This window comes from Choloepus didactylus, chromosome 2 (assembly GCF_015220235.1).
Source record: "Choloepus didactylus isolate mChoDid1 chromosome 2, mChoDid1.pri, whole genome shotgun sequence".
Classification (NCBI taxonomy): Eukaryota; Metazoa; Chordata; class Mammalia; order Pilosa; family Megalonychidae; genus Choloepus; species Choloepus didactylus.
Window position 1 is genome coordinate 88,670,967 of NC_051308.1, and position 19,236 is coordinate 88,690,202.

General features: G+C 41.9%; 1 protein-coding gene across 2 annotated transcripts in view; it reads left to right on the forward strand.

Annotated features, from left to right (window-relative positions):
* The window catches only part of TNR (tenascin R), a 428,568-nt gene that overhangs the window by 387,533 nt on the left and 21,799 nt on the right, over nucleotides 1-19,236 (forward strand). For both annotated transcript variants that reach the window (XM_037825290.1, XM_037825289.1), the window contains 8 exons: nucleotides 350-613; nucleotides 1,230-1,499; nucleotides 2,693-2,812; nucleotides 3,722-3,868; nucleotides 6,920-7,039; nucleotides 10,314-10,457; nucleotides 11,157-11,287; nucleotides 12,259-12,391. In XM_037825290.1, coding sequence (XP_037681218.1) covers nucleotides 350-613; nucleotides 1,230-1,499; nucleotides 2,693-2,812; nucleotides 3,722-3,868; nucleotides 6,920-7,039; nucleotides 10,314-10,457; nucleotides 11,157-11,287; nucleotides 12,259-12,391 — 1,329 coding nt within the window. The remainder of the gene's footprint in view (nucleotides 1-349; nucleotides 614-1,229; nucleotides 1,500-2,692; nucleotides 2,813-3,721; nucleotides 3,869-6,919; nucleotides 7,040-10,313; nucleotides 10,458-11,156; nucleotides 11,288-12,258; nucleotides 12,392-19,236) is intronic.

Here is a 19,236-nt window from a genome sequence, read left to right on the forward strand (position 1 = left end):
CTTACTTGATGTTGGGTCACATTTGCCCTGGTTGGCTCACTGAGAAAGACTGGGAGAAAATGAATATGGAGAGCTTGAAAACCAGCATCTAGCTTTGTCCCAGAGGCGGATGCATTCCAGTGGTGTCTGAACTGATAATGCCTTTCTGCAGATTATCTATCTGTTTGCCAAGCCCCTGGCATCTTTCAAAGGGAAGGTGCTTAATGAAGTATGAGATATGTGCCAGCAGTGACAAACCAATCCTCATGGTCAGCAGGCCTGCTGAGAGCTTAGAAACCTACAGGGTGGTCCAATTAAAACCGGCCTCTTGTGGAATGTGTGTAAATAGGCCTCTTATGTTGATCCACAGAACTGGACAGTCCCCGGGACCTCATGGTAACAGCATCCTCAGAGACTTCCATCTCCCTCATCTGGAGCAAGGCCAGCGGCCCCATCGACCACTACCGAATTATCTTTACCCCCTCCTCTGGGATTTCCTCAGAAGTCACTGTGCCCAAGGACAGGACCTCGTATACCCTGACAGACCTAGAGCCTGGGGCAGAGTACATCATATCCATCACCGCTGAGAGGGGTCGGCAGCAGAGTTTGGAGTCCACTGTGGATGCATTCACAGGTACCAGGGCAGAAGAAATTCTGTGGGGGTCCCAAGATCCCACCCAGCCAGGTTCAAGGATCAGCGGAGCTCAGCGTGAGAAGGTCATATAGGCAGCCCAGTCTCCCAGTGCCCCATTTCTGTTAGAGAAAGGAGGAACATGTGGGTAGAGAAAGAAGAGATCAAGGAGAATCTAATCAATACATCAAGAGGGATGGTTGGAAGTAAAGGGAGAGGGGAGCACGGTGCCTACAGGCCTGAAAATCTGCGTCTGGTCTCCTGTAGTAAGGACATAGTGGTTGATTCTGTCCATCTTTTCTGCCTGCACTAAATCAGTTACTAAATCAGTAGGTATTTAGAGGACCCATGGGTTGTTAAATTCCTTCAAGGATAGAGATTTTAAATCCTGGATCAGTATTATGAATAACTCACAGTAGTAATTTTGGTTTTATCCTGCTGAGGGCATTCATTTTTCAGGCTTGGGGATGTGGGAGTGAACAGGACTAGAGGGTCAGCTGGTGAAGGTGTAGCCCTTTTTAGCAAGGAGAGCAGATCCCTTCATTTGGGCAGCAGTTCCATCACAGTAGACCCACTACTTCACAGGAGTTTCAGGATCATCCGTCCACTCTGCTTGCAGGCTTCCGCCCCATCTCCCATCTGCACTTCTCTCACGTGACCTCCTCCAGCGTGAACATCACCTGGAGTGACCCATCCCCCCCGGCAGATAGACTTATTCTGAACTACAGCCCCCGGGATGAAGAGGAAGAGACTCTGGAGATGTCGCTAGACGCCACCAAGAGGCATGCTGTCCTGATGGGCCTGCAGCCGGCCACTGAGTACATAGTGAACCTGGTGGCTGTCCATGGCACGGTGACCTCTGAGCCCATTGTGGGCTCCATCACCACAGGTGAGGCCGAAGGGCTTCACAGCAGGTGAGGAAGGGGTTCACACAGTAGCCTTTGATAAGTCAAAGAAATTAATAAAAGTAAATTAATAAAAAGATCCAAGGATTAGGGGTCTGCTTAATTTGGCTAGAAAGAATCTGTGAGTTGTTCTGAAACAGCTACTTCTTCCAGTGCTACATTTGATGCATACAGTGGGAAACGCCCATTGGGAAGGTAGGACAGACCCAATGTCTTAAGGAGGCGAGGGCTTGAATGCTTTGGTCCACATTCTTCCCACTACCAGCCTAGGAGAAAGCTCTGGAGAGAGCTAATCTCCTAGAGGAAACCCATCTACAGTGAGGAAATTCCTCTTCCTATCCTGGAGAACCTTCTCTTGACTGCCCAGCAAATGAGGCCTCCTTAAAATTACATGGGACCAGCACACAACTACATGGCAATTTGGCACTTGGAAAAAGGACTTAATTTTCACATTGTATGGAAAACACAGATATCCTGAGATGAACTGGATGGCCATCTCATCATTCCCAAATACAATTCCAAATAAGAGTGTGCATGTGGGAGAGGACATGTGTGTTTGTGTAGTTTCCCACATAGTGACAAGAACTCACAAACCCTACAGTGGATTAAACACCCGGCTGGTTTTGACCCTGCAATCCCCCAGCAGTCTAAATAAACAAACAAACAAATAAATAAAGCATGCAGCATAAATGAAATACAATTTAGGAAAGTGGATTTGTTCTGTATTTCTGCTCTGCAATTGCTGTACAGTCAATAGGCAGTTTTTCCAAATTGAACCAAAGGTGGCTGCTACAAAATAAGAAATTAAGGCAGAGATGGGTTTATCCCAAAGAAGTCCCCCCAGAGACCATGTTACTCCCAGATTAAAAGAAAGCATATGAATTTAAAGGAAAATTCCCCATTGGCCATCAGATAGGTAACACTTATTGAACAGACACATACCTCACCAGATTGGCTCCATATTGTTAAAATTTTCTCCATGAATATGGCTTTGGCCATACCTACTAGGTTTCACGTTAGACTCATCTGACCATGGTTTTAAGGATGCCATAGAATACAGAAAGAGGTTGTCTGCCTCTGGGACACCATAGGCTCTTGGTCTGCATGAAAAAATATGCAGGGATTCTTTTTCACACTGTGCTGTTTTTTTCCCCCCAAACCACCCTTATCCCTGTAGGAATTGATCCACCCAAGGACATCACCATTAGCAATGTGACCAAGGAATCAGTGGTGGTCTCTTGGAGCCCTCCTGTTGCATCCTTTGATTACTACCGAGTATCATATCGGCCCACACAAGGTAATAAAATTATTTTATTTCTCAAAAATGGTTGCGATTTGGAGCTGGGTGTAGATTATTAGTGAAGCATTGGCATCTCCCCGGGGCTATCAGCCTCCTGCCTGCAGTTTTCCTCCTCTCTGCTTATTTCTCCATCAGAATAAGCACGGATGACCAAGGAGGGGCCAAGAAACCTAGAACTCACCAACTTCTCTCACAAAAGACTTGATAAATCCATCTAGAAAGCAGGCACTTCACCAGCAGGATTAACTGGTCACCATTATCTATGTGGTGTAAAGAGAAATGAAGAGCCCTAAAAGAACTTGCCAAGAGTCTGGGTCATGTGTGTTTTCCCAAAAGAGTAAAGTCAAAGACTAGAATCCCGAGGGCTGCTAAAGACCCAGCGAAGCCAGAGGGAGCTTTGGAGGGAGCCACGAGTGACGTGGTCCTATTCAGCCTCTCCAGCCATGTTATGAGTCAGAGGAACTCACCTACATCTTGCCGGTTCGCTCTGGCGTATGTGACATTGTTAACAAAGTGGAGGGCACTCTTACTTCCAGTGAGGGATAGGACAGTTTTTCAGGCTACCCTGTCTCTGCCCTGTTTGGAACACTTTGTAGCCATCCTGTCCTTAAGGTAATTGCCTCCGAAAAAAACAGCTTGTTAGAAGCTGCCTAAAAAATTGTCCTGATTTTCTTTGCTCCAAGGAACCCATAACATGAAGGAGTGGGACCAGTATGTAAGGTCTTTTCAAGTTCCAACATTCCCAGTACATGAACCATTTATCTTCTCTCCCCACTGAGTGCTGAGCCCCTCACCCATCTGTGCTTCATGACAAAGTGCCACCAGGAGCTCCTACATAGACAGAACCATGTGCTGCATGGATGACAGATCCACTGAACTTTAACTGTGGATTCTGCTCTTCCTTAGTGGGACGGCTGGACAGCTCCGTGGTACCCAACAGTGTGACCGAATTCACCATCACCAGGCTGTACCCAGCTACTGAATACGAAATCAGCCTCAACAGCGTGCGGGGCAGAGAGGAGAGTGAGCGCGTCTGCACGCTCGTGCACACAGGTAGGCGTGTCTCCCGTCTGTGTACCCAGCCGGGGCCCTGGCTGAAGCCCTGCGACAAACAGAAGAGGCAAGGCATGAAGTTGCTCTGGCAAATGCAGAGGACACTGGTTCTGAGGTCTGAGGCTCCATTCTGGGTACTCCCTGACTCATCGTGTCATGCAAAGCAGTTCACAGTTTCTTTCTTCCATGATATTCCTCACTGATAGTAGGAGTTTAGAGAATCACCCTCTAGGAATCTTACTGATTTGGGTTAGGCATTTTCATGGAACTTCTGATATGGAAAAGTGACCTTTCAAAGACACAGGATGGAAGGGAATTCTAGGACAAACATCTGAATTTTCCCAGATAACTCCATCTAATATTTTAGAATCCTCAGAGAAGGAAAGGGTTTTATTTCAGTAATAATCCCTGGGGTCAGGAAATGCTCCACCCTATGTGACCAGAATCCCCCAAGTAGTAGCTGCATTTGTTCTTTTTTTTTTTTTAATAAACTTTATTTATAAAAAAATTTAAAAAAATTTCCAAACAAAACAAAACAAAGGAATAGGAAAAACAAATATCCTGCAATAACTCCATTGCTTCCAATATGCTCCTACCATACCACAAGAAAATTAACAAACCATAGTCATTCCTGAGTATTCCCATATAATTAAGATTACCCTCAATATCTTATCTGTTCTTATTAGATTATCATTCTCCCTTCACTAGCTGCTATCTATCTCTAGGTCTCCTGTATTCTACAATATAAGACACTTGTTTAACATTTTTCACAGAGTCACATTAGTGGAAACATACAATGTCTCTCCTTTTGTATTTGACATATTTCACTCAGCATTGTGTCCTCAAGGTTCATCCATGTTGTCATGTTTCCTAACCTTGTTCCTTCTAACTGCTACATAGTATTCCATGGTATGTGTGTACCACATTCTGTTTATCCACTCATCTGTTGTAAGGTATATGTTCTTGTTCTGTGCTCAGGGGAGGAAGAAGATGGTGGCCTGCCTCAGGAAAATAAGCCCTTTGAATGGATCTGAGGACGGGGCTCCTTCAGCAGTTCCGCTGCCCCTCCCTCTCTGGCTCCTCAGCCAGCCCACCCATGCAAAACTAGCAAAGATTTGTAGTAGATGTTACCAGAGGAGACAGTTAAGGTTTTCTGTCCCCAAACCCCAGGCTTAACTTCCCAGTTAACCTATAGTGCCCACAGTACATGGGAAAACACCTAGCATGTCTCTTTAGTAGAACATCTGGATTTCCTTCGGTCACTAAATTTCCTCAGAGAATGGAATATTTTGGATGAGAGAAAAATACCTTGGAATTCCTCACTACTTTTGTAGATGCTCTTAAAGCCCAGAAACAGCATCTCTAAGGTAATGGCCAAAGAAATGTTGCTTTAGAAACACACACACAAAACATACTTCTAAAGACACCAGATGTCATTCCAATCTTCCCCAGATTCCTTCCAGTCCTATAACTACAGAAAACCCAGCTACGTTTTTGTTGTTGTTGTTCAATCTTACCCAATTCATCAAATTATCCATTTTTCATAAAAGGACAAACATTTACCAAAAGTGATGCCCAATAAGTTAAAAGAAGCTCTGAAAGTCCTAGACATTCACAATAAAGAAATTAGGCTTTTTATTAATTGAGGACATTAAAATGTATTTCAAGGGCTTCCTATTCCCAAAGTAAAAGAGAGCAGGAACTCAGATCAAAACTCATTCCTTGGGTTCTTGACCAGAGCAGCAAGTATCTCTAAAGCAAATATTCAATGGTGCACCAATACAAGCTGCCCTTCTTCAAGTTTAGGCAGAGCTATTTTGGCAACTTCAGTAACTAGACTTCCCACCAGCATGTCGTATTTTGGTGTTATTTGTTGTTACTGTTTTAACTTGAGGTCTGGATTTTACAACTTTTGGAAATGAGTAGTCCTTCAAGGTATCACACTTACCGTCAGAGAGATCAAGCCATTAGCAGCCTCAAAAAGGCCTGCACTTGAAGGCACAGATTATGGATACAAATCAAATTCCAAATTATAAAATTATTTTCTGGTTGTTCCTTTGAGATGAAGGACATAAGCAAGCAAAAACAAACAAAGAAAAAACCTTTATTTAAAAAGAGGGCCAGACCAAAAGCAGATCTTAGTCCTAAAAATTAAATTGCATAAATCTTAGGTTGAGTCAGCCTAAATGACTATAATAACATCCATTTCCAAAATAAATCCCAAGTTTATGGAAGAGAGGCACAGTAATAAAGCAAAGGCTTAGAGCGTGAGCAAGCAAGAATAAGAAGATGGTGCTATGATGAGCAAAATCTGTCCTCCAAAGAGGCACTCCTGGCTTCCCTAAGCCTGCAAAAATGCCTTTGACTCTCTGGGCCACAAAAAGGATACCCAGGACTCAGTACAAAGTAAGCATGTGAGTAGAGAAGCAAGAATAAAATAACCAGGAGTGTTTTTAGAGGCAACCTGAGTCCTATTCAGTCATTCCACAAGTGTTCAGTACCTTCTAATTTCTAGGTGCTGGAGTTCTTGTGCCCTCATGGAGCTCCCACCACACTACTTCCTGAAATTTGTCAAGAGAAATCTTTCCACAAGGCATATCCCTTACATTTATGAAAATGCAAAGAAACTTGGAAGCATGGTTATCTCATTAACTAGAGAAATGAAGCACTTTCTATATGTTCTTAATTTCTCCATCTGGATTTAAATATTTAAAACACAAGAGCCATAACTTATATCTCTTTGGAATCCTCCATAGCATTTGGAATCCTGGCATAGTGCCCTGCACATAACAAGTTAATGAATAAATGAAAAGGAAGAGCTGGAGCAATCAGGGAAGAGCTGGATACTGGGGAGGAAGGACAATGGGAAAGAAGGAAGAGGCTGATGGAACCAGAAAAGGAGAAAGTGAAGAAGTCTTTATCACTTCACTATTTTGTGTAGTATGATAGCAAAAGTGCATTACGAGTGAAACTTCTGGGATCAGAGTCCGCTGCACTTTCATCCTGAAGCTCCTCTGACCATTAACTGATATTCTCCTATTCTTTTTTCAGCCATGGACAACCCTGTGGACCTGATGGCTACCAACATCACTCCAACCGAAGCCCTGCTGCAGTGGAAGGCACCCGTGGGTGAAGTGGAGAACTATGTCATCGTTCTCACACACTTCGCAGGTGGGCATCTGCAGACCTGTGCAAGGGCAGGTGGGGGTGGAGGGGACTGGGGCTGCAGACTAGTCTAAGGTGAAGAAGCCAGATGTTTTTGTCAACGTGGGAGAGTTTTTGAGAAGTATTCCTTCTTTTTGTCTTCAAACTCTGCAAATTGTATCAGATATAGGAATTAAGAAAGCTGAATCTGAAAAGTGCAAGGACACATAACAAAGAACATATACAAAAACAGAGAAACAGTGGAAGAAAGACCAAAACTCAGAATAAGCTAAGACCTGCCCCCAAATGCTAAAGACTAGAAAGCATGAACAAGAAAAATACTAAAGTCATAGGAGCAGATAATGTGTGATAACGGGTGACAGGAGATTCCAGAATTACTAAACCCTCTGTTGGTTTGGCCTTCTATACTCATATCCCGCCCACAAGATTGAACCAACATAAAATCTTGAGTTTCAATGTCTTCTTCACCATGTTTACACTATTCGAAATTGCACAGAGAAATCTAAAGCAAAATAGCATCGAATAGTTCAATTCTCTAGACCTAAGAAAATTATTTCCCTACCTAAATTAAACATGTGATCACAGAACATTACAGGTTATATTCAGAAATCTAGAGAACAAAGATGCTGAAGAAGGAAGGCAGGCAGATGTCTTCTATTTCAAAAATGGCAGAGAAAGCCGATTCTGTAAACTACAAAGAAGTAAACTTATGGTCAAAGCTTAGGAGAATAAAAACTAAAACAGACTATTAAATAAATTGGAAAAGGAATTAGTGATTCCTACATAACCAGGACAGGTTCACTAAGATCAAGGTGTACTAAGACCACTTTATGTCTTTGCTTTTTATTAACAAATCTGTTAGTGCACTTTTTTCAGCAAGGAATTAGAAAAATTCACTTATCATTTAGTCCTTAGTTAAAATGGAAAAATGTATGATGGACCATATTTGGAGTTAGCACTGTTAGGTGCTGTAGCTGATTTGGATGAGATGCCTCAAAGAAAGAATACCATTACAACGGATATGTCCTGACCTCTATGTGTATATGCACATTCCATCTCAACTCCTACTACTCCTCCTGCATGCCATGATCCTGCATTTCTTAACTTTCGCCCTGCTTCTCAAGCCTCTGTACGTTTGCACATTCTCTTTCCTCCTCCAGGAAATTCTATCTCCACTTGTCTGCCTAGAAAACCCACCCTTCAAGTCTTAACCTCAACACTACTCTGTCAAAGCTTTCCTTATTCCCCCAAGGCAGACACACCTGCTGTTCTAGTTTGCTAATGCTGCAGAATGCAAAACACCAGAGATGGATTGGCTTTTATAAAAAGGGGGTTTATTTAGCTACACAGTTACAGTCTTAAGGCCATAAAGTGTCCAAGGTAACACATCAGTAATTGGGTACCTTCACTGGAGGATGGCCAACGGTGTCCAGAAAACTTCTGTTAGCTGGGAAGGTATGTGGCTGGCATCTGCTCCAAAGTTCTGGTTTCAAAATGGCTTTCTCCCAGGACGTTCCTCTCTAGCAAGCTTGCTCCTCTTCAAAACATCACTCACAGCTGCACTGAGTTCCTTCTCTTTGAGTCAGCTCATTTATATGGCTCCACTGATCAAGGCCCACCCTGAATGGGTGGGGCCATGCCTCCATGGGAATATCTCATCAGAGTCATCACCCACAGCTGGGTGGGGCACATTCCAAGCAAATCTAATCAGCACCAAAACAGCTCCCCTACAAGACTACATCAAAGATAATGGCATTTAGGGGACACAATACATTCAAACTGGCACACCTCCTCTCAGGTACAAAGTGCACCGCTCCATCATAGCAATTAACTTCCATGCATTTAACAAATATTTTTCATGACTTCCCATAGATCAGACACTCTACAAGGCTGCAGGGATTTAGAGACAAAACATAAGTCCTTGTCTTCATGGAACTCACTGTCTAGTGATGCCACAGAGAAGTGAATAGTTACAACCCAATGTGAGGGATGCCAGGGTAGAAGCAAGCACAGAACTCTATGGATCACATATCAGGGGCCACTACAATTTGGGGCAAGGAGATTGAGGGAAAGGAAGGAGGCAGGTCTTAGCAGAACTTAAAAAGAGAAGAAAAGAGAGGGAATTCTAAGAAAAACAGCAGCCTCATGTGTATTTGCAGAGGTGTGAAAAAACACGAGGACTTTGAGAAACTGCCAACGGTTTGGTACAGCAGTAGTGTTAAATGGGACATAGGAAAGAAGGATACTGAAGGATAGGGTCATTGTGTAGCTTTGCCTAAGAATTAGTTGTATTTTAATTTATTTGCATGTCTTTCTCTACCTTTAGACCACAAAAAAAATTTGATACCTCAAGCCCTACTTGCTTTGTATATGCGCCTAGTAAACTTTTGTTAAATGCTGAATGATTCAGGAGTGTTCTCATAGCACAATAGAGAACTTGGCCCTGTTCTAATGAACAGTTTTACCAACAGCTTGAATAAATGCAGAGAAGACATGCTTACCAAATTTGTGTATGAAAACTGTGACTAATAGAATCCAAATTCAAAATATTTTAATAAACTGAAACAGGGGTCCACAACTCAACCAACAGGCAAAATGCAAGAGAAATGAATGTAAAGACCTGCCCACAGATCCAAATGTTGTGTGGAGTGGGGGTGGAGGGCATGAACAAGGTCTTTGGTTAGCAATAATCTCAGCATGTGACAATAGTGTCACATGACTGTCCAAAAAATCTAAAGGATTAACATAAATGTCACAAAAAGAAGCAGTGATGACCCCGTTTGTTTCATTGGTGAGTACGTCTCCATAGTTGTTCTCTATTCTCTTCCAGGTTTCACATTTCAGGAGGGACAATGATAAACTGTTGCTTGTCAGGATAAAAGCAGCCAGGATTGTGGGGGGTTTGGAATCACAACTTAAGAGTAAAGGGGGAGGAACTGAATTTTTTCAATTTGAAGAAGGGAGGACTTGTTTAGGAAGGGTGGTAGGGAGGAAGTGTTCATGTAAACTAAAGATTTAGATCTTTCTAACTGCAGATGCCCGAGTATACATTATAGAGAAACAGTTTGGCCTCCATATAAGGAATATTTTTCTCGATAAAGATGTAGAAAGGGATGAGAGGGGATCCTTTCATGGAATAAGATGCTAAACCAGTTATCCTCTAAAAGATTTTTCCAAAATTCTCTAATATCAAAGCCTTGTGAAATGCCTTCAGACTTGGTAGTTCCTTCCAAAGCTGAATAGCCTTATTCAAGCCTTATCCATATTCATCTCATTTCAGTTGCTGGAGAGACCATCCTAGTTGATGGAGTCAATGAGAAATTCCAGCTTACGGACCTGCTTCCTAGTACCCACTATACCGTCACCATGTACGCCACCAGTGGGCCTCTCACCAGTGGCACCATCAGCACCAACTTCTCTACCCGTGAGTACATGGTCAGCTACATACCTGGTGTCTCTGGAAGCTTTGGTGGATGCTGAAAACAAGCAGCATGTTTGTGGTGAACTACGTGACAGCCATAGGCTTTTGACAGTGCAGCTCTGAGCTGTTCTTGCGTTGGTTGACTGAGGCACAAGTCCCAGTGAAAGTGAGCTGCAGCTCTCAGCCAGCAGACATGTCTGTTTTCTGCTCTCACCCTGGATCTGGGTGACAGCAGTAGAACCAGGCCAAGAGAGGCCAGGACCGGTAATGCAGCTGGTCCAGAGAAGTATGATGGATATTAACGGATTAGATATAAGGGAAAGAGCTGCTATTGTGGCCAGGGTCAGGAGAGCCATAGACAAGGTAGAGGTGTGAGAATGTTATAAGTTTAAGAGCGGATTCACAGACCCACAGGTTTAACAAGGTCAGGGGCCCAGGCATAGAGGGTCAGTTAGGAAGATGTCATAAGACAGGCTCAGAGGCCCAGGGAAGGGAAGGGGAGACTCACTGCCAGAATGATCATGACTTTCAATGATTATCTTCTGACCCAGGAGCACTCTTTATGCTCCTGTCCCAAGCCAGAATGGAGTCAGTATTCTCAGCTCTGTGACCACAGAGTGGACAAGTAGATATCTGTGCTTAAAATGAAATAGAGAGAAGCTGGAGAGGCAGGCACATCCTGCTCTTCTCTCCTCTTTGCAGTCCTGGACCCTCCTGCAAACCTGACAGCCAGTGAAGTCACCAGGCAGAGTGCCCTGATCTCCTGGCAGCCTCCCAGAGCAGAAATTGAGAATTATGTCTTGACCTACAAATCCACTGATGGAAGTCGGAAGGTGAGAGCTTGCTGGAAAGGGGGTAGACCGTATCCATAAAACAAGGCAACTCCAATAACCAATGGAAATTGGGGATAAGGGACAGAGGGAAGGAAAGAATCCACAAGGAAAGAATGGTGCACAGCATGCTGTTGCATGCTAGTCTTCAAGCCAGAAGATCTGGGTTTTAGTCCTGGTTCAACTACCATTCTCTACACAAGTTGAGGCAAAGCACTAAACCTTTCTGAGTCTGTTTCTCCTCTAGATAATGGAGGTATCTATCCCTGCAGTTTCACTAGGTCATGGTGCTACTTCCAATATGATGGGGCAAAGCACACTAGAAGCTTCAAAGTCTATATAAGTATTGGGTATTGGGACTACTTCTCACTAACACAGCCAAGCAAATATGAGCTGAATTAAAAATTCACCAGGCTTTTATCACTCTTGATAAGCTTTATAAAACCTATGTCTAGATAGTCCACAGTAAAGAGATGACAAATGTATGTTTTATGTGGTCAGCCTAAACAGTCCATCTAGAACAATGGTTTTCAAGCTTTTATTAGCAGTGGAATACTCTTTTAAACTGAAAGCAAATGCAGAAGCTAAATATTGAGAATAGATTTAAGCAGAGCTTCTTTCGGCTATGAAATTGGGGAGGCCTAGGACCCTGCTTCCTCAGCTTCCTTCTCAATTCTAGAGGAAGCCCGGTGCTATCTGAAAAACCACTGAATTCGATAATCCAAGTGCCTAAATGTATTTATACAATGTGCATTTGCGAGATAGGAGCTGGCCTTAATCTCATATAGCAGCTGCCCTCCCTGCCTCCTGCATGGTTTTCTTGTTATTGCATGATGGAGAGGGTGAAAATGTCCACTGCCATGCTTTCTATTTAATACCCTAGCTGGCCCTGGGATTTGGACTTCCCTTCCCCACTTCCCCATATTGCAGGCTGGTTGCTGACTTCCACCGCCTTCCTCTGGCTCATTATGCAGGAGCTGATTGTGGATGCAGAGGACACCTGGATCCGACTGGAGGGCCTGTCAGAGAACACAGGCTACACAGTGCTCCTGCAGGCTGCCCAGGATGCCAAGCAAAGCGGCATCACCTCCACCGCCTTCACCACAGGTGAGAGAGTTACACCCATTTTGACGCCGCCTTCCCCGCTGGCTGCGTGAGGTTTGGCTCCTTGGAAGCCTCTGCTGAGACTTGACCTGGGAGGAGTCTGTCAAAGAGACTCAAAGGCCTCTCTTCCTGTGAAGGAAAGAAATTATTTCCTCCACTCCTGCCTTCCCCCTCCCAAGGCTCTGCCAGGATCTCTCACTACCAAGGCAATCACAGGAACCAGCAATGCACATACGTTGTCCACCTGGACAAACTAAACACATCAAGTAAGGACCACAGGTTGCTGTTCAAATTTTTCCAAGTGTCTTGGCAGCAAAGACCATTCTTTCCCTCCTTCCTCTGCTGCCTATATTCAGAGACTCTCCTGGTAAAAATAGCCATAGCAAGCTCTCAATATCAAATCCAGGGTTCTTCCCCTGACACAAAACACTTTTGCATCCCTATGGTCTCAGCTCGGTCCTTACAACAACTGGCAAGGAAAGTCTCATTGTCCCCATTTCACAGATGACAAAACTGAGGTGCATAGAAGTGAGATGACTTCCATGGCTAGTAAGTGACTGGGTCAGAATTTGAACCAAGGTCTTCTACTTCTAAATCCAGCTGTTCCTCCTGCTTTTTCTCATTTGCGTTAGCAGAAGACACTTGAAAAATGCTCTTATAGTATAAGAACAAACATCCATAACATTTGTCTTTAAGAGCAAATAAACTAACATCTAAACTTTGAGTTTTATTTGCTAAGCACTGTTCCAACTGCTTTACATGTATTATCTAATTTAATCCTCACAACAGCCTATGTGCTCTATACTATTTCACTATTTACAAATGATAAAATTGGGCTACAGAGGGGTGAGATAACACACCCAAGGTCCTAGAGCTCTCAAATAGGGGAACTGGGATTTGACCCCTAATGTCCTAGCTCTGGTGCCTTGCTGTGATCATTCCTCTTTGTCACCTCCCACAGTAACAATCTATAGTCTGCCCAAACCTTGAATTCTCTCCCTGCCCCTCATTCTGGGGTTGTGGTGTACATGTGTGTGGAGCAAGTGTGAGCGTGTTCCCAGAAACACCCTTATTCCCTGGAGGCATATCTTCTGTCTTAGAGCACCATGACAGTTGGATTTCTGTCCATGCCCCAGAGCCCATCCCCCCATCCCCAGAGAAAGGTGACTGAAAGTCCCCCAGTCCCAGCCCAGGGGCCTCCGCTTCTGGACTTGTTCTAAATAACACAGCAGGACACTGAATCAAATACACTAAGATGCCACCAGTGGTCCTTTAGGTAATGAGATTGTGAATGAATCCTATTTTCCCTTTCTTTTTCATACTTTTCAGTACCTCACAAAGTTTCTGCAATGAGAACATTCAACAGAAAGAAGCAAATTTTTAAATTAAAAAATAAAAATAAAACATGGTCACACAGCCAAAGCATAAACCCAGAGACATGTTTTTACCAAGCAAACTTGGAGGACACTTGATTTCTTTATGGGCTAAAGTCAATTATGCTCACCCTCCATGCCCTTTCAAAGGGTGTCTTATCTCAGAACCAAGGTGCTACCCACTTCTTGTTCAAACCCTTCCCTGCACATTCACTGATTAATTAAAGGGTCCTCCATGGTCCCCTTTTCCAAGCTCCTAGTCAGAGACCCATGGATTGGAGCTTTTCACTGAATTAAGAATTTCTGTCCCATAAAAAGTCCACAGATGACAGACACTTGAAGAGAGCTCCCAATTTGCATATTTATTAGGTTTGAACTAATCATTCCATCCCCAAAATGCTTGGATTTCAACGCTTGCTCAGTGTAGTATGAGCTTTTAATTCCTGTCCTAGTATTGCCACAGTGAGCTGTTGTGAGCAGGTTGACAATGTGCCTGAAATTTCTGCAGTATCTTGCAGCTGTGCTTTGCTGCAGATCCACCTGGCCTGTAAAAGTATCCCAGCTGCTGGGCCCAGCACCACCGTCTCAGACGAAGCCTCACCAAGCGATGTGCAACAGTTGGACCCGGGATCCCAAAGCCAACCAGGGACTCAGCAGGACCAAATAAACAGAGGCTAACAACTCATAGGGAAATCTACAGAGGAGCCCAGGGTGATGGCTTTGTTTTGTGAACCCTGCAGGGACTATCAGGGTGTAGTTTAGGTTTCTTTTTGTAAGACCAAGACTCACATGGGGCTCATGGGGCCCCAAAACCAATTCAGAAAGGAGAAAATTGAAGAACCCAATTTCCAGTACAATAAAGGCATAGAAACTGGCCCAGCTGCTCCATATAGTATTTGGGGTACCAGAGAAGGACTTACCACCTCTGTTCTGGTACATAGAAAAGATATGTCCAGGTTTGGAAGCTTTTACAGAATTTTGCTGGAAAGCTCAATTTTAAATATCACTGATACATACCAAACCCTGCTGGCTTTGTCTTGGAAATCCATCAGAATCCACTGAAATGATTGGTTACGGAAGGGAAAGTTCACAGACAGAAACATTGCATGTGAGAGTAAGTTGAACAAAAGCTGGCACATAGCAGACATAATAAATGTTAGTTGAATTGAATAGTTGAATCTCACCTGCAGAGCGCTCGAGGAGGGGTATCTGGTGAAACATATCCCCAGGAGGACAGGATTCCCAACATCCCTTTGCAGAGATGGTACAGGCAGAAGTGTCGCCTACAAAGTATGATGCCCAAAACCCCTCTAATTTCAGGTGCTGCCACCCCACATGCAAATTTCCCTGGATAAACTAAGTCTACATAGTCATTTTGACATTAATGTTAATGAGTCCCCATTGTCTTTGCCACACACACACCCTGCCCCGCCAGAGCAAATTTTGTTAAGGACAGAGGAGGAAGAGTATACAAGGGTACCAGCTTCCTAAAGGTGGGGATGGGGGTGGGAGTGTTACCAATAAGCCCAAGAGCAGAGTATCTTCACTTACTCACAGGATCAGAGTGATGCCAGTTGCTGAGCAAGAAGTCTGAGGAACATGCCAAGCCTCTATGTGATAGCAACAAGGGCTGATGGATTTAGAGACTAATTTCATCTTGAAAACCAGCTCCCTTTCAGATTTCATTGACAGTACATGGGCTTTCCACTTAGCAGCATCCTGTTCTTAGGGCTGGCTGGTCTCAGGGGATCGTCCTGAACATTTTCTACTCCCTTTTCTTAGAGAACCAAAGAGCTTAAAGTTGGGCCCCAAAGAAGTCTCCATCCATTGACAAACTATCACCTCGTCCTGGAGGGGCTAAGCTAAGAAAGGCATTTCAAGCAGATGCCTACCTAATGGCCTGGAAAAGAGTTGAGATATTTTCAAAGAGAGAGAGAAAAGATAAGAGCCTGCACCCACAAACCCTCAAAACCCTCCTCTGATCAAGATGTCTTTCCTTGTTGTGTTCCTGATACATAACATAAGCTCATTTCATTCTTTTCATCATGTTAATAGCTTCCTTTCCTCTTGTCTCTGGTGTTTGCACAAGACTCTGGGGGGAATTAAATACAAGTAGTATGGAAGAGAAAAAAATATGGATACATTATTTATAATTTACTGTTGCCTGAAATTTCATCCAAGGTCTACTTGTCTTTTAGAGGCATGAATATAAATGAGGAAACAAATATTCCCTGCAGGGCAGCAGAGACTTGGTGAAATGATCATCTCAGAGGCAGGTTTCATTGTCTTTTTTATTGCTATAAGAGACAAACAAGGCTCTTGCTAAACCTTGTCTTCAGAGGCTGTGGAGGCTATAAAATAGGCTGTCTTGACCTTGAGGTTAAGTGAAGACAATCAGTTGCGGAGGTACCCAGAGATGGGTAATGCAAAGTCATTCTTTTATTGCCTTAGCTCTGGTTCCTGCTTTCCCACATCCAGGCTGAGCTGCTTGTGCAATCAGTGTGAACTCCGGAGTCTACTCTAGCAAATGCTTCAGATTTTGAAGTTGTGAAAAATAATGAGGATTGGCCAACCCTGGGTTTTGCGGCTATATACGGTGGATCAAGCAAATCCACATAGTTAACAGATACATTAGCTGGAAAGGAAAGCCTAATTATCACTATCCAGTGCTATCTACTCTGTATAACACCCCCTCACTCCCAAGTACTGCTGAGAGGTAGCTTACATTCTTGCTTCACTAAAACAAATTCCTAAAAGGAGACCCTCTCTTTGGGCCTTGGCTGTGGGAAAGGGGGTAGGGCATTAAGCATCCTACTGAACAAGCCATACCCATGCATGTCCAAAATGGATAGATAGATGGGGGTCAGATCAGGGGTTTGAATTAATCAAACTGCCCTGTTATTGCATACTACCAACATTAGCCTCAAACAATACCTCTCTGTGTATTAATTCATTTATTTATTTCCTTTTGCTACCATTTCTTCTTTCCCCTTCCATATAAAACCATTCTGAGATATATACTTTTCTTTGCATGTGTTTTTCAAAAATATGTTCTTGCAAAATTGCTTTGAGTATAAATATTTTTATTGCATGTAAATGGTATTGTGTCACATAACACATTCCCTATTCTCATATTTTTCACTCAGCACTGTTTTTAATATTTGCTTGTGACTGCTGCAAAATACTGCATAGCATGCAAATATCACATTTTATCTCTCCACTCTCCTAAAGATGGACATCAAATTGTCTGCAACTTACCATATATGGTGCTGTAGTAAATACCTCATATGTGTCTACTTATGGATCAATGAGGCAGTATCTTTGGGCTGTATACCCAGAAGAAGAATTGCTGGGTCATAGATTATGTGTTTACTTAATTTAACTAAGTACTGCTCTCCCAGATGGTTACATTAGTCTACATTTCCTATGGCAGTGCATAAAGTTTCTCATTTCCTAATGCCAGCATTTTACATGATCTAGCTTTGTGATTTTTGACAGTCTAGTAGAATAATTAATATATTATTGTTCTAGGTGCAATTCTTTAAATAATAATGAGTTTGAGTTTGAACATCTCTTCATATGCTTTTTAGTCCTTGAGCTTCCTTTGTAAATTTCTTGTTCCTATAGTTTACTCATTTTTCTGTAGGTGTTCCTATGCTCTGTAAGTGTTAACTGTTATTATTTGAGCTTTTTATGTTTTCCTTATGAAGTCTTTCCCTGCTCAAGACCACAAAGATATTTTCTGATACGCTCTTCTATTAGCTTTCTAGATTTGTTTTTTCATATAGTCTATTTTCTATGTGGTGTTAGGTAGGGATATGGTTTTATTTTTCTTTATATAGTGAGTCAGTTTTCCCAATATCATTTACTAAATAATCCCTCCATTCTCCATTGATTTGTGATGCTTTACTGTATATTAAATTCACATATGTGCATGGGTCTGTCTTCGAACTCTGAACTCTCTATTCCATTGTCTTTTTATCTGTTCTTTTGGCAACACTAGCAAAATTGTGTTTTTGTATCTATGGCTGTAGATTATATCTTAATATCTGGTAGAACAAGTTTCCTTTCTTTTCTCTTCTTTTATTAGGTAGACTTAGTTATTTGTGGAACTTTCTCAGAACAAAAAAAATTCAACTAGAATTTAGATTGGAATTACAATAAATAATGAATATCTTTATTTGTGGAGAATTGGATGAGTGCTGACATTTTTTATGATATTAAGTCATCCCTTCTAAATGTATATAACATATCTTCATTTATTCAAATCATCCTTATGTTTTTCAGTAGAGTGTAAAATTTTTCCCTGTAGCATTCTTTATGTTCTTGGTTAATTCCTATAAGTTTTAATTGCTTTTTTACTTTTGTCTAATTTTTAAAAATATTTTCTGGTTGTTTATTACTCATGTAGAAAATTGCTGTTGATTTTTGCATATTGATCTTGTATCTAATAATCCTACTGAACTCTGTTATTAATTGTAGTTTTCTGTTGTTTGTTAGTATTTTCAGTTAAACTTTCATATTCTCTACAAATAATGACAGCATTAGCTGTATATTTCTATTCCTTATACCTCTACCACTTTCCTTGTCACATTAGCTAGGGCCTCCAGAACGTTAGGTATCCTTGACTTGTTCCCATTCTTAAAGGAAAAGCAACTAAAGCTTCATGTTGCATAGTCTTTTTTTAAAATTCCATTTTACTGAAATATATTCACACACCATGCAATCATCCAAAGTGTGCAATCAATTGATCATGGTACCATTTTATAGTTGTGCATTCATCACAATCAATTTTTGAACATTTTAATTACCACACACAAAAAAAGAATAAAAGTAAAAATTTAAGTAAAAAAGAACACCCAAAACATCCCATACCCCCATCCCTCCCTATTATTCATTTATATTTTGTCCTCATTTTTCTACTCATCTGTCCATACACTGTATAAAGAGAGTAGGAGACACAAAGTTTTCGCAATCACACGGTCACACAGCGTAAACTTACAGTTATACAATCATCTTCAAGAATCAAGGCTACTGGGTTGCAGTTCAACAATTTCAGGTATTTCCTTCTAGCTATTCCAATACACTAAAAACTAAAAAGAGATATCCATATAATGCATAAGAATAACCTCCAGAAATGCATAGTCTTTTCTAAGGCTTCATTTTCTTTTCTTTTCTTTTCTTTTTCTTTTCTGGTCTATTTTAGATTTTTAAAAGGCTATTCATTTTTTTCTAAAATAAAATATATAATTGGCTACAATCTGAAATAAACAAGAACATTATTTGCTTAGGTTTGGATTATAAAACATTTACCAAGTTAAAGAATTTTCTTCTATTTCAAGTTAAGAAATTTTGTCATAAACTCTGTTGTTGAACTTTAGCAAATGTTTTTTTCTGCACCATTTTGGTTAATTATATGACTTTTACCCTTTAGCTTACTAATAAGGGGAATTCCATTGATAAATGGATTACATT